Raw genomic sequence first — 22490 nt, 5'->3', positions numbered from 1 at the left:
CGTCATTTGACAATGGCGATGTTAATGGCAAGTCGTTAGGACTAACCAGTTTTTCCTACACACTGGTTATATGCCCATCGGTATACGTTCCAGTTCGTCAAACACTGTACAGTCATCCCCTAAATTACACCCAACATGTGGATATGTGGAATGTGTTACAAATTCTCATAATAATTTGCAAAATAATCAGGGCGGTTATCAACCACTGAAAATACATGGTTAATACTCATCGATTCCTGTAACTCATTGATCAGAATTGATATTCTGTGTTTTGTACCTTGCCTGATTCGTGACATTAACACAACATGAATTGTGCTGTACATTTTTAAAATTCGAAAGCAGATACTTTTGATCTTCCTACACATTCTTTGAAGCTATGATTTATCAAATCCATGAACTCCCAAAAGCCGGACTGGAAGTGCTTCGAACGACCTTCAGGTGACACGGGCGGTGTTTATGTGAACCGTTTATCACATTCAATCATTTTATGTTTGTTTTTACTTACAGAACCTCACAAAAAATAACTACTGTAAATAAGTCACCAGCTTGGACGTCAACCATTCCTTATGTGACTTTTCTCGAAATGGACAGGTCGAAGCGCTTACTTTTGAAACTGGTTGATTTGATAGCGTTTTCTCTCCGATCAATAATATTTAACGATAACATGTAGGAAATGTACAAAATATTCACCGAGAAAGGTCTCTACTCTCTGCCCTGTCTCGTCGAAAATCTGAGGTCGTAAGCTCCTCATGTATTCATAATTGCGAATCACATTTATTCATTTGCAAAAGGTTAAAGTGACATGCTGCCAGCCACTGAGGTATCTTCGAAGCAATCAGATAACCCACTTAATTACGTTCAGGTTTGAGTAAACTCATATTTAAGTTAGAAAGAGTAGTTATTAAATAATTTTTTTTATTAAATTTTAATAAAATTATGTTTTAATTTTTAAGTTTGCGCATCAATTTAAATTCTTTTGGTTTTTTTTGAGGTTTTATGTTCCCGACCTTTCATGCACTAAAAGTGATTATAACTCGCACGTGTTGGCTTTATGTATGTGCGGTAATATGGATGAAAAATATGAGTTATTAGTCTTAAATTTCAACACGCAGTCACGTTCAAACTATACTGAACAGTCTGGTATGATATCATACCACGGATTTGGAGCGGAAGAGGGTTTCAACATTTTCGAAGTATAAACCTATTCATAATTATATATTTAAAAAATTACAGTATTGAATACGTCTGATATATTGACCATTTAAAGTCAGTGAGTATGTTTTTCAGTAATATTTCAGCAGAAGCATGGCAGGGGACACCAGAAATGGACTTCACGCCTTGCATCCATGTGTGGAATCGAACCTGGTTCTGCTGTGTGAAAACCAAATGCTTTAATCACAATGTTAATCCACACCACGCCATATTTAACATGATTATATAAATGTAACATTTGTCATATTTTGGATTACACTTTCTTAGAAAAGTACAAATTCTAGTACGTTTTTGGTTGAGTCCCATCGGGGATTCGAACCCGCACCCTCAGTAATGTAATGAGTTGAATACATAGAATATTATGCTCCCTACCATAAGCTGGGCGTATCTTGCCACAGTGATCTTGCCGCCGAGGTCATCATAAGTTTGTGCATCGTGTCCAAGCAACGTCATCAGTAACATAGGGCAGACATTCCACGTATTCTCTATTTAGCTATAAGGCTAAAATGACCGTGTGCCATGATTACTCTGGTATTTCCACATGTACACTAAGATGATAAAAGCAGACCAGACTCGAGAAACTTTGTCAGTATAACAGATGAAGTGTCGTCACAAGTCGAATTATTATCATTAATATCATTATTATTAACGTCAAAGTGTGAGAAGAGTTGAATGATTCCTCAGGGATATTCCCCACATGGGCAAAAAAAAAAGGTACAGAAGAAGGGTCATTATGCATTACGGCTGTCGAAACTTGAGAATACCGCAGTGGCAAATGGTGACTGGTGTTAAAATGTACACATGAACTCCTTGAATTGGTATACTCTAAGCTTATACTTATATAGCCAAATTCAAAATCTTCCTTGCCGCATCAACTCTGCAGACGTTTGCATTACCCAGTGTGTAATAAGTCCTGTGTTCCTGGCAGCAATCCGGGTGTTTTTCCAATGGAAATGAAGAGTTTGGGAGGTACAAGCCAAAAGCACAATAAAACGAGAGTGGACAGATCTCCAACTTCTGAGTGAAGACCTCTGATCAATTTCCAGCATATCTCTTCTTCTTCTTGCATTAATCCTAAAAGACCTTTTTTGTTAGCGTCACATCTTGTGTGTTGATATCTTGTGTGTTGCATGTTTAGATTGATCTATGCTTGAAATATATGCTTTGGGTTTTTTACATCTCCACCATATGTCTGTTCTCAGATTACTTGCCTTCTTCCAAGCATAGATATCAGACGAGGCCCAATCGCTGTTGCAGCTTAAATTGTGTCGTACAATGTTACGAGGACAGAAACATCTTTCACAACAACCTAACCTTTTTGATGCACAGGTAAAAATAAGCACGTTCCACGTTCACGTAGACCATTGTCTTGAACGCCCGCCGTTTACTTATGTTCTTACCTCTATTCTGCTTTTGAGCCAGGTGACTAAATACTTAGGCGGATGGTCGGAAAAGGAAGTAATCTAGAGCTGACTTTAAATATCTACCTGCTTGGTTTCGAAAAGGTGTTCAGCTGCACAATAGCTATTATTCTCAATTGCTGTAATTCACAAACTAAGTTCTGATTTCCTTCTTTTTCACGTCCAACATAAACGCTTTCATTTCTGATCTTTAGCCATCATTCCAGTATCTTCCACTGTCAAAAATCTTATCACTGCAGTGGACTCTGACCTCTCCCTGGACTCGTCCATCAACAGCTCCGCTTTCCTGTACATTTTAAGAAACATTGGGAACATTTGCAAATACCTGTCCACAAGCTCTCGTCATCTCACCCTCGTCATCTCACTGGTGACATCCTGAGTCGACCACTGCAACTCACTCGTAGCAGACGACATAGTTCAGCTATCGAGGCTGCAGCTGCCAGAATCGTAACCAGGACCAAACCATCAAAACATATCACTCCGGTACTTATCAAACACTCCATCAAGCACAGAATAATCTTCAAAATTATGTGGTTCATTTTCAAAGGTTTTACTGGCCAAGCGCCGCACTACATATCTGAACTGATTCAGCCATACATCACTAGTACAGCATTACGACCGACTTGTGATCCCGCTCTAGCTATGGGAAGAGAGCCTTCCAGTATGCTGCTGCAATTCATGGAATGAACTCATTGAATATTTGAAAAACTCTACATAAACAAAGTCTCAAAATTCATCATCTTAGACTGTCATACCCTGGTGAGTAGTTTCATCGCAAATGACTATGGTTTTAATTCTATGTACGCTTTGAGCATTTACCGTGAACAGAAATAGCTCGGTACAAGTGGACTATAATAATACATGTGTTTTGGGGGTGCCAAACCAAAGGCACCAAAAACAAAATTTGGGCAACTTGGTAAATGAGATGAAACCTGGACATTTCGGAGACGAGGTCGCCAGTGTGTGTCATATACATATGAGTCTAAGTCGACAGTGATATCAATGTTTCCATTTGATCTTATCATATCAAATGAGGACAGGATGAAACTGCATCTGAGGTTGTTTTATAACTGACTCAGGAAACTCTCTAAATAGAACATTCCCTTGAAAAACCATAACTGGGCTGATTGAAATGGCAGACAGCCAGATCGCAGACAGATAGCTTCTTTGACACTCGTTTTTGTACAATGCAGCAGTTCAGAACCATAAATATTAACAAAATCAACATTAATATCGGTTATGTGAAAGTTGCATGGCTGTTGTATCAAAATTGTGGAATGGTTTGTTTTAGTTTTGAACCTAGGCATGCTTCGCGAGAGGTTCAGCGAACAAATGAATGACGAAGACCCTCCATGTTAGTCACACCCTCTTGAACATATATGACGGTTTTAGGAAGAGCAGAGGTAGTGGAATACTAGTGTATTGTCTGATATGATTGTTCGTGTAAGTGATTAAATACCCCGAATTCCTTGTCTAACTCCAAAAAAATGTATGTCTTTGACTTCATTGAGAGTATTCAGCTCTTCAACATTTGATATTCTTCAGTCCATTTATTCCCCTCCCCTCCTCTTTCTTCTGCTTATTCTTCTTGGAATATTTATTAATCTACTGACGCACACAACTGGGATCAAGAATTAGTGTGTGTGAAAGAGAGTGGGTGTGTGTGCGCGCGCGTGCGTGCGTGTTTTTTGTTGAAAGTAAGAGAGTTACACTGGAGATGTACATCCCTAATGCGTTGTCAAAGCATATGTTCAAAGGTTCGAATCCCATATTCGCACTCATTAGTCAGGATAGTCAGCTCTATTCGGATCCACGAAAACGCCCACACCTGCATCACTTAAACGGAAATGTTCTTTAACGTGACAAAAACTTTCAATTATCACCGAATTTGGTATTGGCATTTGGTGTGCTCCAAACACAACGTACAAGCTCCAGCAAGACGTAACATCTTTCCGGCAACATTTTTACAATACAGCAGGTTTATCGATGTAGTCTTTGCATTAATAGTTTTGTCTGGAACGTCAAATGACGAGACAATAACGCCATCAGCAGTGTTCACGCACAGCGTGTGACATCACTTCAGCACTGCAGTGGTTTTATGGCCTCATTGCCAGCCTACAGTGACCAGGATTGTTTCTGTCTAGAAACTTATTTCAGATCGAAGTGGGTTTTAACGTAATGTTCTAGATTATTGCACTTTTATAGAGTGTGTGCTCGTGTGTATGTATGCTTGTACTGGTTTGGATGCCTGTTATATAGAGCTAGCATACTGTGATTCCTACCTCAGCTTGATAAGGATCCCCAGCTAGAACACAGTAAGACTCACCGACCTTCCGCGTTCGGGAAAGACCTATCCCCCAGGCAGTCTATTAAAGAATGGTCTTAATGGGTCCACGGTCTGGACGGACGTTTTTTCAGATGTTAAGAGTCATGCTTAAACCTCAGTTGATGAAAACTGCTCCATACGTACTAAACTTAGAGTGAAAGGAGAAATGAGTTATTCGAGCTTACATACATATCTTACATTTATTGAGAAAGTGGTAATACAGTACACACACACGTATGTATGTATGTATGTGTGTGTGTGTGTGTGCGTGTGTGTGTGTGTGTGTATGTGTGTGTGTGTGTGTGTGTGTGTGTGTGTGTATGTATGTATGTATGTATGTATAATTGCCCGTTATCATGAATAATGGGAACAGTAAAGATTTCATGACACGGTTAACATCTACTCCGTAAGGACGCAACTGTACAGAACGACTTTACATCTTAGATTTTGGACACATACATACGAAACAAGCAAGACAACGGACACTTGTCTATCGTGTCTATTGCACTGGAACATAGTTGTGTCGACCATGGTTTCTTTATAACCAAACGTTTCAAAGGTTCATTCGATTTTAGGGGACAAAATGTTTAAATGACATCGACTGCACTAGATGACACTGTATCATATATCACGTGAAACTACTTACGAATCGATATGCATTCCACCAACTGTACATAATTATGATACAATCGATGTAGAATATTCTGAATTTAGAGCTGTCAAATCTACTCCAGAAAGAGTGAGAGACACACGTTTTGTTTCCTAAGATCGCATTCAACGCAGTCGGTATCAAATGAAATAACAGGTATCAAATCTGACATTGAACCTCTGAACTGAAAACTGAGTAAGTTTATCACCTTATGATCACACATTAATGTAGCGCGTTGTGAACTAAGAAATTTGCAGGTATCAAATCTACGAATATCTGAATTGAAAACATATTTATTTAAACTTTAAATGTCGCACATGAAAGCAGTCGGTATCTAATGGGATTTACGGGTATCGACTGTTTAATCCATCTTATCTAATACAGAAAATGAGAATCTCCTGAATTCTCAAGACGTATAAGAAGAGAGTAACCAAATCTCTAAAATGTGCCAAACATTTGTCATATCATAAGGGTCAAGGCATGTGTACTAATAATCAAAAACAAAGACCCTTCGACCGTGACCGAGACATAGAAGAGTGCTTCTTTTTGCTTAGTACTGTATGTAACAATGCACTGACAGCTTTGTGACTTTTGAACAAAGTCAATAGTTGATAAAAGTCGTAAACCAAATCTGGGTTAATTGGACTTGATGAGGTTGAACTTCTTGGGTATTGACAAGAAGGGTTGATTATAATGAAACCCGATCAATGGGACCTTCGTATGTGCTGGAACATAATTGTGATGGTCATACCTACTACACGGCGGAATCAATGAGCTGTTCTTGAAGGAGGTCGCCATCTATGATGGCGAAGAACAAACCACCTTTGACTACATGGCATCCCATGTGATTCACTCCACTGGACTGTGGCCGGGAGATTGAATAGTGGTTAAAGCGTTCACTACTCAACATGGTTACAATGTGTAATATCCGGTGTTCATATCTGGTGTCCCTTGCCATAATATTGCTAGAATATTGCTAAAAGGACATTAAACAACACTCATTCTGATAACACGGACAGACCATCGGTGTGTTCTTTTGTGTACCAATCTATATTATAAATCATAAGAAATGTTTGCCAGAAGCAGAGTTGATTCCGACAAGAACATGAGCAGACCTTTGTGTACTACTCTCAAATGTTGGCAAAAAGCTTTCGGCAACTAATCAGCAAAAGGAATATTTTCCTTGACATATTCTGAGGTTTCTTTTATCAGTTTCCTATTCTGCTACACGATTGTTAACTGACTGAAATCACCATCAAGCGAACCTATTACTATTGCACATGTACCTGATGGATTTCTTTGCGTGAAGAAACTCAAGGTCTTTACGTGAAAAAAATGAAGTGGCCAAAACAAGCAGGCTGGGGTGGGATAGCCTAGTTGTTGGAGGTTCGGCTATCATAAAGAGGGCTCATCTTTGAACCTTACGTGGCCCAGTGGACTGAGCGCCTCCCCGCAAAATACAAGGCCGGTGATTCGATCCTTAGTAGCGTCATACCAAAGTGTTTCGCGTGTGGCATTAAGCGAATATAATAAAATATTATTATTCACACAACGAAAATACGTTAGGTAGAGGTTCGGTAATGCTGACACAGCATCTTGCATTAACAGAATTTACCAAAATGTTATTTACACATCAAAGAGACCTCAGATATCAACTTTTCTAGACTTTCCCAATAATATTGTTATATTGTGCCCCACACACATGGGGCAGTGGGGTAGCCTGGTGGTTAAGATGTCTACGCCGAAGACCAGGGTTCGATCCCCCACATTAGTGCAATGTGTGAAACCCATTTCTGCTGATCCCCGCAGCGATATATATATTTCTATAAGAGATGTAAAACATACTCAGTCAGCTAGTATTCTACTCACCTTTGAAATCTATGCGCCTACTTTATATAATATACATTTAGGTAATACTGACTCTTCATGAGGAGATATCATTCTTAATTAGCACTGAGGACAAACTGCCAACCCAGTCAACGCCGGGTTTGCGTATACACCGAGCCAGGCTGCCGCTCTGTATGGTACAATGGCTATCAGCAGTCAGATGAACCTCTCACCCACTCTCACTCTTAGTTGCTGCTCTCTGCCCTCGCGAGTGTGCCACCTCCTGCTAATCTCACAAACATCGCCATTTCTACCTGCCTGATTTAATCTTCAATCTCATCATCAGGGATAAATTGCTTCCGATCCGTTGCTTTCTATGAATTATGGGCCTGACTCCCCCAACAACAGATGAAATATGACATTATTCCACATAAAGCATTTCAAGTCGTCTGCTCGACGTGTGCGATTTGGCGCGCTTTCTCTCACCTCCAAGTCAGCCCAACTGATCAATCAAAGCACAGGCTCAATGAAAGCTTTGATTCGATTCTCAGCTCGTCGCTATCAAAGCGAGAGGATAATTATGTCTGTCGTAAGGCAGGGGTTTATCAATAAAACAATCTGTTCCTTGGCGTGAAGACTGTGGTGGACCGTCCACGTCCACAGCTTGCCCCACCAACCTGAGCAACACGACGTCGTGCAAACCGATGACAACATTGCCCGTGCCTAATGAAGTGATCCCGGTCTCTCCATCGACAGGAAGACAAGCAGTGGAATTATTCATAGAACAGAATCGCTTTAAAGAGGACCCTATTAAGAATCGTGTGGACTGAAGCGACACATTTGCAGGAGGAGCCTGGTCTGAAGGTGGAACTTCAGTGGGTATTATCACATTGAGGCGGGACTCAGAGAAAGTTTACGCTGACACACACGCCGGGAGAGAATCAACTAATTTGTTTTAGGAAACCACCACGATATATTTCAAATAACTGATCTGTATATAGCTTGGCAGGATTGTCACTTGGAACTTTTGTCTCAGTAGAGACGGAGGACTGTTGAGAATTGTGAGGGCAAGAGTCACAGACTGTGATACAATTTGCTTAACTAATGGGAGGTGTACCATTGTTTCATACACAAAAATCTCACGTGTAATACACGGAGCAAACTGACATGGACGTAACAACGCAGCACTAGAAGCCGCAGGAGGAATTACAGTCTGGCATTACTGGTGAGTTTCTCTCTTCTTTCATGGCTGTTGTGTCGTTAATATCACTAACCATTAAGTGTGGAAGTATGGATAATACGAAACTCGGTTTGTAATTATTGCGAATGAATAATTGATGACGTTAAGCGGTATGCACATCAACAATTATTGATTGTGTTTGTGTACCTATCCAGTATGATTAAATGCTCTCGTTTGTAAATTTGATGTGGTGGAATTTTAGACGATACTGTAGTAAGTTACAATATGTACCAATAGTCAAAAAGGCTGGGTCGAACTTCGGAGAGTGCACATTTACAGTTGTGTCGAAACTCGGATTACTCGAAGTGTTTACCTTTGCGTTGTATACCTTATAGACAAATTTGTGAAACTAGTCATTTCATGAAATGATTAAGAGGGTCAGCAATTTCAACAACAATCAATATACTTCAGTCATTTCATAAAATTTCAATTTATAGCTTAATTTACAAAAGTGGATCACAATCGACAGTGAGGGTAAGAGAAAGAGAGGAGAGCGAGTGAGAGTGAGAGAAAGAGAGTGAGTGAGAGAGAGAGGAGAGTGACAGTGACAGAAAGAGAAAGTGACAGTGTGAGAGTGAGAGAAAAAGTGAGCGAGAGTGAGAGAAAAAAGAATCGGGTGATCCTTACTTGTGTTTGAATGGTATATATTTTAACAGTACACATCTTTGGCTTGTGATCATTAATTTCCACTATCATTTCAGTCAGTATAAAAACGTGTGATTAACATACATAATGTAGAATAAGACCTGTTTTTTAGGATATGGACACATCCCAAAAGAAAATAAAAACAGATGGCTGCATAATTCACTGTAGCAGTCTTGTTGCCGAGATCGATCGATTCATTTCCTTAAACTACAACTTGGAACAAGTAAACTATTCTTTTTCATAGACTGGAGCTTTCTATATATAACTCACTCTGAAGCGTCTTTTTCAAAGGCATTGAATATTTGAGTACTTACTTCATTTAAAAGGGATTTAATAATTTGTGATAATGTCATTGTTGAATTTTTAAAATGCAGGCCACGTATACTCTGAAAGAGCTGATTCAGAATTCTCCTTGTAGTGGTACATGTTTTCGCTCTAAATTCAACTAACGTTTAACTATATCCATTACAGACTGATTGTGTAAATAGGTTTGCGAGACCTGTCAGCATAACCACATATAAAATAAATGGCGAAAGAGGTCATGTGGTTTTATTGAGAATAAAGGGAAATTTAAGTACAAATGTTTACATCTGTTGCAAGCTGACGATTCTGCCAGCAAAGCCTGTCTTCCTGGCAACTGGTCACAGAAGTCACCCATTTTCGTTCACGCATGTACACAGATTTTAAGAAGCATTTCGGCTCACTACATCTCACATTTATCGCGTGGGCGATGGAGTAGCCTAGTGGTTAAAGCCTTTGCCTGTCAGGCCGAAGACCCGGGTTCAATTGTACAATGTTTTAATCCCGTTGCTGGTGTTCCCCGGTAATGATATTGCTAAAAGCAGGGTAACACATACTAACTGATTCACTGACTTGGTATTAAAAATAAAAACGCCAACTCATTTCAGTGAGATTAAAGAAACTGAAATCCTTAAACCAAGTTAAATGTCGCCAACGATGTATTGAATGAAGTATTACCCATCTTTCCGCTTTGGGGAATATTATCTCTCCTGGACAAGGTATTCTACTCTGAAAATAGAAACGTGACTCTATTGGCATTTGATGCAACTATTTTGCTTTCCTACTTCAGTTGTTTGCGTCAATGAGATAAAAGCTTTGAGATGACGACAAGGTACCAGATACCGTCACTGCCGTTGGTGTCAATCCAAGCAGGCTTCTCGTGCTAAGACGATGGTCCATTCCATACTTTAACACTGACTTATGACATTCCAGGCGCTCTGATCTTGGTGTGATCTTGGGCGTGGTATTACAACACGCGTCATCCAATACACTTTTTGTTAAACAAGGCGAATATATACACTCTCGAAGTAGCTCGTGTCTTCTAAATTTCATTCTTAAAATACAACTCGGTAATCCTCACTTTGAAGTGCCCCTTTGATAGCAGAATATCAAAACAGCTTCAGCACTCATTAGACACTGGATAGCTGCTCCTAACCCTTCAATCAATCACAATATGACGGCCAAGGGGCTCGCAATCTGTCTAAGAGGGCATTTAGCTTAAAGGGAAAACACCTTTTGTGATACCATTAGCACCCAATAGAAGATCTTGGTAAGATGCTTAGAGAACAAAACGCGAGACAATCTGCCAAGTAGCTAGTCATAGTGGGAACCTCACAATGCACACAATGCATCAAACCGGTGACCATCTTTTGTTGCTGTCAGACATAACATACAGCAAAGGTGAATGTTCCCCTGTCTAGAGGAATTGGTCGACATGTCTAATACGCTTGTGTATACACAGAATTAATGGTTATCCTCCAAACAAAACAGAATTTACTCCTTGAGTAATGGCACACCTTGCAACGCTGTGTTAAAGAATGTAAGTTAGGAACTGGCATGTTTTCAGCTGGTCTTGGATCCGTTAAGATCCAGGTTAGAATTGGTCTTCAGGTACCAATTCTTCAGCTATCGTAAGAGGTGACTCTTGGAATCGGGTCGTCAGGTTCCATGACCTGGTTGACACAGGTCATCGTATCCAAATAGCGTAGACCAATGCTGCTGATTTTGATCACAGTATTGTCTGGTCCAGATTCTGTTATTTACAAACTGCGTCATACACCTGGAACATTTCTGAGTGCGGCGTTAAACAACCAAACAAGAACCAACCAACATCCCCTAAAAGTGGATTTGGAATTTGTCATTTTCTTCCCCATTGCCTATTGCTTGTCATGTATTACATACAAGTGACCTAAACATACCAAGAAATTGAGGATGTTCACCTTTAGGGGCCGTGTTGTTTTAATGGAGAAGAATCAACAAACAAGCAAAATATAAGGGATTTGATAACTGAATTTGATGGAATAATGAATTTATATAATTTTTTAAAAAACAACAACACCAAAAAACCAAACCAAAACAAAACAAAATTAAAAAATACAACAAAAACAGTCTTTGAAGGACACTTAGAAGTGATACATATAAAGACAAGAGTTTAATGGATGACAACTTCTTTTATGAAGAAGAAAGATGAAGAGATTAGAACATACTTCGAAACCTCGTGACTCTTCACAATAAAACATGTTGTCATCCATAAAACTCTTGTCTGTGTATTAATTCTGTGTATACACAAGCGTAGTAGACATGTCGACCAGTTCCTCTAGACAGGGGAACATTCACCTTTGCTGTATGTTGTGTCCTTAACAAAAAACAAAACAAAAACAAAAACCCAGTCGCTCGGGCACAGCAAGCTTGGGGTGAAAAAAGACTGTGTTAAATACACGACCATTGAATACCTTTATATAAGTTCCTTGGCAATGATTGCATACTCTAATATGTTCAGCAGTGTATGTTTGCACATCTCCTGTTTTTGCCGTGGATTTTTACAAGATATTTAGGCTGCCATGTTGTGCTGAAATAAATAACACGTTTCAAAAGTTACAATAAACAAAGCTTACTCACAAGCTACATGACCCTTGACCATCTTTGACAATGTTCAGGACATGGAATCCGAATTCTTCCTTTATATGTGACATGTTCTTCGAGGCATGTTTATTTCATAAGTGAAGCAATATTATATATTTGAGCTTTATAAGGTTCACAAGCTTCTCACATGACAGACCTTTGGTGAGCAGTTTTCTGGTCTTGATTACTCTCTGAGTAACTTTGTCCTTTTGTGTAACTATGGAATACGTTCGTCCATATTGACTGTCAGAGCCAGAGAACATTTGTGTAATTTGTAAAAAAATGTTAGATTAATTTTCATCAAGATAAATGAGAGGGATTATATGATGTAATTATGTTTGCACAGGCATCTGCCTCATCATCTTTACATGGTTTATAGAAACATTGATGGGGTATTCATAGGGCATCCATAGCTCAGTTGACTAACGGGCAGCGAGTTACGCCCCTTGGGTGCAATTGGATTCGGTAATGGTGGTTCGAATCTTCGTTTCTGTGTGGATTTGTTTCTAGGTTTGTTAGCATACCATTTGAGGAATGTTCTGGTTTCAACAAGAAGTTGAAACCAGACGCCATACACCTGTGAATAACCAGGCTCTGCAGGGTACTATGTTTTAAGCCAATTTCACGTGTCCACTGCAAAATGCGGCTTAAAAACAAACTCACCACTCACTCTGTCTTCATCTCATAATCAGAATGACCGTGATGTAACAGAATTATAGCTCCACCCTGTGTTATAACAAGCTCGATGCTCCCTGTAGGTCTGCTGGAATCAAACCTGATTGTAATACTAATAGAAGCCGTCTTATTTGTACCGCCATACGAGATTTCTGTCAATTACCTTAACCGAGCACCTCTCACGTTTAAAATATTTACACGTATGCATGACATGACACACCACCAGGGTCATGCGAGTCCTCCTCATCTCCTCTCCCATCCTCGTGGGAACGTTTCGGCCAAATACGAATTGCAATACTTCCGGGGCTCTCCTTGCAACACTAAAACACGGAATAGTAGAATTCGATCGATGGTGTCCTATTCCCATCAATATTATTACATTGTTATCGAGCTACCCTATTGGTAATTGTTTTCTAGGCTGTTTTATTGTCATCGGAACAAGCCGATGTCTCGTTTTTTGGCTATATTTCCCCGCTGCGTTGTAATCCAGCTTAAGGGGGAGGGGAGGGGGGGTTGAAGAAAAACATGCTTTTGAAATCTTTAAGTAAACATGAACGGGTCGTGAATGTTGAAAGGCAGCAAGGAAATGGTTTATCAGCGGATATTTTAAATGTCATGTGCAGCAGGAGCGAGCCCGAATGAGTTAGATGTAATGAGACACAGGCATATAGCGACATTACATAAGAGGATCAAACCAACAGTGCGTGTGTATGTGAGTGTGTTCCTTGTTAAACGCCATTTTTGAACAATAATTATACTATGTAACAGCGATCTGTCTATAATCCACGTCATTGTGTGCAGCAATCCACGCCGCTTTTCGAAACGTGATAGAAGATACTGAAACTGAGCTAAGTTTTTAAAGATTTTTTATCCCACTCATTTCATACTGATTGAAGTGCACAAAACAGAGTGTAACGAGTTTGTTTTTAATAAATAATTTTTAAGCAATGATTGAAAATTGAAAGAACAAATTTGATTTGTCTTTTTAACCATCTCACATTCCAAGAACATTCTGAAAATGTTATCTCAATTTAGGTACTTTTATCTAAAGTAGCGAAAATATTGATTAATTTCGGTTCAGTGGTGACAGGGGCAAGAAATGAACATGGAATCACGTCTAACCCTGATTGATATGTGTATGAGAGAGAGGCGTATACACGTATAGCGTAACATGGACACACAGATACACACATACACAGACGGAGAGACGCACACACAGATACACACATACACAGAAAATGAATACACACGCATACACACATACGAAATCACACACAAAGAAGCACAGATACATACATTCACATACACGTGCAGATACAAACATAGATAGACTGCGAGCCACGCATACACAGAGAGGGATCGGGAGAGACACTGATAAGAATAGAGAGCTACGAATATACAAAAAGACACAAACGCGCAGGCATGCGCGCACGCACAGAAACAGAGAGAGCGGTGCTATTTGCTACCTTCCCACATACCGCATGGCAATCCCAAGAGTCTGCTGTGCGACAGCGACTAAAGTTGACCCGAGTTACCTCATACAAATTGTAACCCGCCGCTCTATTAATTCAGTGCATAGAGATCGACACAACTCACACACGTTATTGTCGCATCACAGTCAACAACGACATTCGTGGGCCGAATCACTGATGCAACCTTTAGACCTGTACCACACAGTGTCTCATGTAGTTATATGCAGCACTGACTTGTCACAGTGACCGTAGAAGACTAGCTTCAAGTATGCCGGGCTAAATCTAGACGCACTGTCAATTAGATAACATGTGCAACAATGCAGTAGAAAGATAACACTCCCTCCGCACAAACTGTCTGGCTGTCTTTCAATATCTGATATATGGGCTTGTTGAACCACTGAATAATTTATACCAGTCTGGAAGACAATAATGGTAACAGATCACTGAGTATCTTCATATGTCCGGCTTTTAAAACATGAAAGATTTTTTTTATTTTGGTCAGTCAATCACACTGGTGAAATCGTGTCTCTAATACATGATAGACAGTTAAACCCCGTTGTGTCGAACTCGTCGGGACCAAGGGAACAGTTCCACGTATCCAAGAGTTCGACACATATGCCAGCATAGAAATAATGATGAATGTCAGGGAATCGGAAGGGGCCGAGATGTCAGTTCGACACAACCGATCATTCGTCTCAACCGAGTTTGAGACACTGGGGCTGGATTGTACATGACTGTAATGAGTGTGATCTTTAAAGGATTGGACTTGGAAAAATAGTTTTGAACTGATATAAAATCAGCTCGGCCATATACTTTCAAGTAGTTTAGTACAACCATGTATTTTTGTTAAAGTGAACGCTTATAGCACCGACTGAGAAAAGCACCGATACTTTTGTATCTTTGTGGAAATCTGTCATTTCGATTGTCTGTCAGCCTGGCAGATAAACTCTCGAACGAATCGTTCATGGAACGAATCGCCATTCCAAATAGGAGCAGCCAATGGTGGCGCGTTTGTATCGCAAGGGACGCAATTCTCATTCCACGTCCGGTTTGCGTACCATCGAGCCCATGACCCGACAGTTTCTTTGACATGGCAAATGAAGAAATGAAGCTTTGTGAAGATGTTAAGACACTTAACTGTGGACCCATACTAAAAGTTATTACTTAGGTGCAGAGTTCATCAGAGTTCACGTCTGTGGCATGCTCGTCCCACATTTAGCATTCATGCCGTTATATGACGTTATGTTCACATGCAGTGATATGACGTGAAGAATGCCCTCATCTGACATTACTTTTTAATCGCAATGAGATGACCTTCAGATAACGGAAAATACACTATATGACGTTAGGACGACATGACGTTAAATCGAACTCGTTATTATGTGTCGTTAAGAGTACATTCAGTGATATGAAATTACTTTGCACTGGCAATAATTTGACCGTTTTAACCGCAGTGACATAACCTTATGCTATTGTAGTCTTCACTGTATGAAGCTAGTTAACGTTGCATGACGTTACGATCTAACCTTGCTTAGTTTGTTTGCTGTTTAACGTCGCCGTCAGCAATATTCCAGTTGATCTAGTGATCAACATCATGACAGGTTTCAACCAAGTCAGCGAGCCTGACTACCCGTGACAAGCATGGGTTGCTGAAGACAAATTCTAATCGTGATCTTCACGGGTTGTAATGAGTTATGGCTTTTACAATTACCGAACGCTCTGATGAACTTATTTACATTCATTGGTAAGCGTGGCCTGAAGGTAACGACATTAAAGATACTGATTACTCTTGATTCCGTGGATGTTGATTGCGACCTTCGCCATACAGTCCTCCCTTAGCAAAGTGACCATCGTGTACGCATAGGCAAGAGAGGGCCAATGTAAGTATGAAACGGAATAGAGAGAAAGTGAAAGTTTACACCTCGGGGAACCCGCTGTTGAAGTTACATCCCCATGTAGGGACATTAATCCACGTTTCTGTCATTGTGTATGCAGAAATATTTTTACATTCAGACGACAATGAAACAGGAGTAAAACGTTGTACGAGGTCTGCAAACCTCCAACACACAGACATCAATGGGAGGGTAATTACTATTCGTAATTTACAAGGTAATGATGTGGGCCGGTCATCGATGCTACGTGAATATTGTTCAAGAACGTTTTCATTCACGGATGAAAGTTAGTGAAATAGTCGTCGAGTGCTGATGACGACATGCGTGTGGTAAACATTTAAGCACGTGCTTGGAACAGTGCCGCTGAAATCATTTTCACTAACGTATCCTTTACTCTGTGTATCAGTTACAGTGAATGTGTCAAATGAGGAAATATGTACATTTCTTGGAATATTTGTGAAATGTGTACATTTCCTGATACACTCTGTCAGTAAATGTACACTTTTCGTAAATTTTCGAGACACCTTCCCAATTTGAGGGCCTGATTTATTAAACACATTTCCTGATATGAAATTTTCGCTTAATTTGCAATGACAACAGAAGAATGGATCAATATGTGCTGATTATTCAAAGCCAGTCAAAGAACTCTCACGTGAAAACAAGTCAAAACGAAGCAATGACTAATAGTATGTTAAGAGGATAATACTCAGGTTTTCATAGCAAAGTGTTTATACCATCCGGTGGGAAATGTGTTATTATTTGAAGTCAGTCACAGAACAAACAAATGAGGCTAATCTTTTGATACTTCAACGAAACAATGACAATGTGAAGAGGATAAAAGTGTTCAATCCTGTTTTGAGTATCGTCTTACAAATATAAAAAGACCCATCTGAGATCTTGTCAGCACTTCTCAAGATGCACTGAGAACTGTGGAGGTCATATTTCGTCAACAGCTGCTAGACACATTTCCTGAATATTCCAGGAAATGTTCTGATTTGACACATTCACAGTATATATAGTTCATGTACATGTACACACAACTAAGCATATGAGGTGACTTAATGATTGAACGTTCGTTCGTGCCCTGGACGAACCTGCTCCAGTGGGTACACTGCACTACACTCCATTCCACATTTCGTATGAAGCAAGCATGATAATTGTAGAAAACGCTTTCATTTCAGTCTCAGCTGTTTTCATTAATCATACAGCCATGTCCATTGTAACTCTCTTTCACTATATTAATTGCCTCAAATGAAAATGTGTCCATTTTTTAATCCAGGGTTGTATGTCTCGAGAATATAACACCTCTTCAAGGACCTCATTTGCAGAGGACACCAATAATAAACCAGTGACTACATGCTTTTTATCAGAGCTCGTGTGTTCTAATTAAGTCGTACAAAGTAAGCCTTTAATATTTATTTCCTCCTTTCTCCCCTATGACGCCAGCACTGTCATGTCACAGGAAAAAAGGAATCCATTGATTGATTCGAAATGTCGATAATTGAAGTGTTGGGTCCTTCTGCAGCAGCTATAGAGACGACAGCTCTACAATTACAGCCCCGTTCCTGTAAGAGTTACACGGCACGGAAGACTTGAAGCCAATTATAAACATGCTGCCGTTATTGAGTTTGTCATTATGTAACAAAGGATGGGCGTACAATAATGTGACGCGAATAGATAGCGATTACTTAGAGTATCTCATACGCATCAACGCAAGTGTTTGTACTTGGTTTCACAGAAACTCTTCAGTTCCCGTTTATCTGACAGCCACGAATCTGTTAGGAGAGTGAAAGCATGTCCCCCTAAAGTGGAGTTCTGGAAGCGTGATTATAGCTGTGGAAAGAAGGAGATATATGCATGCTTTGAGGACAAGGGCGTTGAGTATCAGACTCGTTGAAGCTTCCTCTGGGTTGTTGCAGTGTCTTCTAGTGCACTAGGTGCTCTATCGTGATCGATGACGTCTTTGACAGTCCAGACAGAAACACTTTGGTTGGCGTTAGTATTGTTAGATTTAACTTCAGTCAAAATGTCCGCATAAGATGGAAGTGATATTATTATTGAAACCCATTTCTGAGCCAGTCACACTATTCCGGCTCTGCCGTTAACAATTATGATAACAGGTGTTCGCGGAATGGTGAAACCTTGTCCAACTGGTGGGACTAGTCACAAACACATGCAAACAAATGCAACCATGTCAAGTATCCATGGGGTCTCTTGCATGCACAAGTGGATAACATTTAGTGTTCACGGCATTTTTATCGACACTCATATATGCAAGTGTCGAAACATAACGTATCGATTTGATACTTGTATCGACATACAGAGAAAAACGATTAAGGAACTTAAGGTGAATCGTTATGACCTTTTCTTGAAGCTGTGACTAAATTATTGTCCTGATACACCTTTAGTGTGAAAGCTGAGGTCACCTTCTTGACTGAGGTTATTGTCTTGAGATATTTCCCCTTGCATCATTAACCAGTCAAATAACAGAAAGTGCATCTCAACGACGTTACAATTTTGTTTTGCTGAAATAACCATTTTATATTTAATAATGGATATTTATAAAGCTCTTCTGAATCCTCAAGGCGGCCTGTGAGGCACCAGATGGTTAACAGCCATCAACACACTTATTATTCCGGGAACCCATTGGCTGCTGGGTTAACAGAGGCAATGTTTGAGCACACACAACTGCCTCACGTGAAACCACATATATGTCACACGTGCTTCGTTGTACCATATACACACAAACACGTACAGTAATTTGTGTTAACCAGCCAAATGAAATAAACAAAATGGAGGACTGGTGATGCCACTCCGGTAAACTGGATCTGAAAGCAGAACGCGACTCTCCATTGGAAACGCAGGTTGTTTTACTGTTCCTAAATTTGATTCAGCAGTCTGTTGTTGACTTATCTACAGTAGACTGGCACTAGGAACAGGATCATGTTGGATTGTTGTTTCAGTAGGACGTGGAGTCATCTGTCAAATGAAACAGAAACACCGGCCGCGTTTGATGGCCACCGTATCAGCGGCTATTCGCGTTAACGATGTAAAAGGGGTTTGGTTAACGTTGCAGCTTAGAGGTATTAGTAGCGCTGTGCTGTACTACTATTATTGCTTAATCAGCGAAATGTTGATGCATTGAACCGTTATCTGGTCGTGGGCGGAGTTGTCGTTGAAGCGATTGTTTCATCATGGTTACTCTATATCAAATAATGATTCATCACTGTCGGCGATAGATGATAAGAAAATAATCAGAGAGAGCACTGTGAACATGACGATTGTAGCCATGGCGAACTCATCCTTTGAATTTGTGTGGAATTAAACATTAAAATATTTCTAATAAAGTGTCTAAACGTCTACATTTAACACACGGAAAATCTAAAAGTAAATTTATCTACTATATATATATATATATATATATATATGGAGAGATACATACATAATATATATAAGTTGTAATGAACACGTTTCTAATTAAGCTCATATACAATTTGGAAAATGTCGCTTTTCTTCAGAATGTCCAAGGATCCGTTTTTCAAACAGCGAGGTCATCACTCACACAGGACAAACAAAAATGAACCGTGGAGATCCACGTGTGTCGTAAGAGGCGACTAACAGGATCGGGTGTTCAGACTTGGTTGACCACGCCATCGTATGCCGATTGCGTAGATCGATGTTCATGATATTGATCGCCGGTTTGTCTGATCCTGACTTGATAATTTACAGATGGCCGCCATACAGTTTTTGAGTCCGGTGTTAATTAAACATAAAAAAACTTTCAATATGATATTGTTATCAAATAATTCCAATGCTCTTTGTGTAGTCGAAGATGAATTTATACAATATAATGCACACTGAATTTGTTTTCATTTCAGATACACAGACAATCCTCGAAATTCGACTGCGATGTCTGTGGGTATCATTCGCGCTTTGAAAACCTTCAAGGACCATCCATACGTTCAGTATGTAGGACTTGGTTTAGCTGGACTGGTGAACATAGAAAACCAAGATGGCGACCACACAGTCAGCCGGAAGACCAAGTTGCAACTCATTCGGCTATCCACAGCCGTATGCGGCATCGAACTGTGCTATGCGGCAGAGACAGCGTTTGTGAGCCCTATTTTACTGAAATTAGGGGTCCCTGTAGCCCTTATGACTCTTGTCTGGTGTCTTAGCCCAATACTGGGTTTTTTCCTTGTCCCCGTTTTGGGTTCCCTTAGTGATAGATGCCCAATGAAGATGGGGCGAAGGCGCCCGTTTATACTTATATTATCAGCTGGTATAGTGCTAGGGCTTCTACTGGTCCCTAACGGTGAGAGCATAGGGATTTTACTGGGGGACAAAGGAAATGAAACGTTACATAACAAATACAAGTATGTTTATAATCAGTCCTTTCAGGAGACATCAAAGAGAAGTAATTTGGGCAATGTTTCATTACCCGACGTCACACCAATACCAGTACCGGAAGGGACAGACGTGGTAACCGGTGCCAGTGAACCTGAAAGTTATGCTATATCTAAAGACCATTTTCGAGGAATAATATTGACTATAATCGGGGTCGCAATGCTTGACTTCAACTGCGACGCTTGTCAGTCCCCGAGCAGAGCTTACCTTCTGGACGTTACGTCCCCAGAGGAACATTCATCGGGTTTGACTATGTTTACGGTCATGGCTGGGATTGGTGGGAGTATCGGCTACATTATGGGAGGTGTGGACTGGAACGCTACCGAGTTTGGTGCAGCTTTTGGTGGTCATATACGTGTTGTGTTTTTTCTAGTCCTCATAGTGTTCATCATTTGCGTCATATCAACCATTACCAGCTTCAAGGAAACACAGTTAAAAGATCTCGGCATTTCTAAAGAAAAAATCCAAAAGAAGAAAAAGAAAGTTGGGAAATCGAAATATCGTAAATTCACCAACGAAGAAGACGATGAGGAGGAAGAAGAAATAGGTTTCTCAAACGACCAGAGTTATGGCGCCCTGGGTACACCAAAGTTAGAGAAGCTACCATCTGACCATGACCTTCACAAAGGCTACACGGCAGACTCAGAGGATGACTTGACGTCAAGGGACAATATGGAACAACACACGGAAGCAGACAGACACACCTTGACGCAAAGCAACGTAATGTCATCAGATACCGCCGACAAAGCCCACCCGATTGAGATATCCACCGACGTTACGCTGCGGACATATTTACGTTCCATTGTGAAAATGCCAAGGTCACTCTTTATATTGTGTTTAACGAATCTTTTCTGCTGGATGTCTCTCGTATGTTACTCACTATATTTCACAGATTTTGTGGGGCAGGTTGTGTACAATGGAGATCCTCAGGCCCCGACTGGTAGCGACGCTCACAACCGATACGATGATGGAGTAAGACTCGGGTCCTATGGGATGTCCCTGTACTCCTTCTCATGTGCTGTCTACTCACTCTGTATCGACAAACTCGTTCGCACATTTAGTGAGTAATATATTTAATCCCTAGTCACTTCGTACCAACACCATTTGCACTGATATACACGGATGTATTGGTTTTCTTTGAAAGTCCCATTGATGTCTAAAATACTACACACGCGCCAACATTAATTAATTAACTCCCCCTTCAATATGTGTAAGATTTAGTCCATCGATTCGTTGAGCAGATATATCGTGTTGTGATGTTTTGGCCGTTTGAATCGCCGAAACCAGCGGTGATGACGACAAACCAAGAATCAAGAACTGCGATATTTTGTTTCGTTTCTCCACTGATATAATTATGACAGTGTCTGTTACACATACATACCGTCTTGTCCTGACTTGAAATGAAACAATAGGGTAGGGTAGCCCAGTGGTTAAAGCACTCGCTCGTTACACTTAAATCTAGGTTTGGTGTCCTGTGGGGGTAAAGTGCCCGCTGATATAATAATATCTGGGCCTGATGATGTACGCCTATCCTTGGTGGGCCTATTTAGGGGAATTATTCCCTGAACCAAACGTGCATCAACAAGTCAGGGCAGTAAGTAAACTTAGTTTCAGTGTATTTCGTTACACTCCACCACTGAGTCTAACAAAACCTTATGGGAGGTCGCGTCAGGTAACCTTTGAGCGACCGATGACCGTCCAGTCAAACGCTAGACGGCTAAATAGATTTAACCAATCAGACAACGGCTACTATTTAGGGATCGGAGGGACTTTCAAAATATTCAGGTCACTGACACAGATCT

General features: G+C 40.3%; 1 protein-coding gene across 1 annotated transcript in view; it reads left to right on the top strand.

Annotated features, from left to right (window-relative positions):
- LOC137298333 (membrane-associated transporter protein-like) overlaps window positions 1–22490 on the top strand; it is a 50917-nt gene that overhangs the window by 10244 nt on the left and 18183 nt on the right. The window contains exon 2 of the mRNA XM_067830544.1: window positions 20160–21748. Within this exon, the coding sequence (XP_067686645.1) occupies window positions 20160–21748 (1589 nt within the window). The remainder of the gene's footprint in view (window positions 1–20159; window positions 21749–22490) is intronic.

The sequence above is a fragment of the Haliotis asinina genome, chromosome 10 (assembly GCF_037392515.1).
Source record: "Haliotis asinina isolate JCU_RB_2024 chromosome 10, JCU_Hal_asi_v2, whole genome shotgun sequence".
Lineage (NCBI taxonomy): Eukaryota > Metazoa > Mollusca > Gastropoda > Lepetellida > Haliotidae > Haliotis > Haliotis asinina.
The sequence above is the reverse complement of the archived record's forward strand: the minus strand, read 5'-3'. Positions and strand labels throughout refer to the sequence as shown.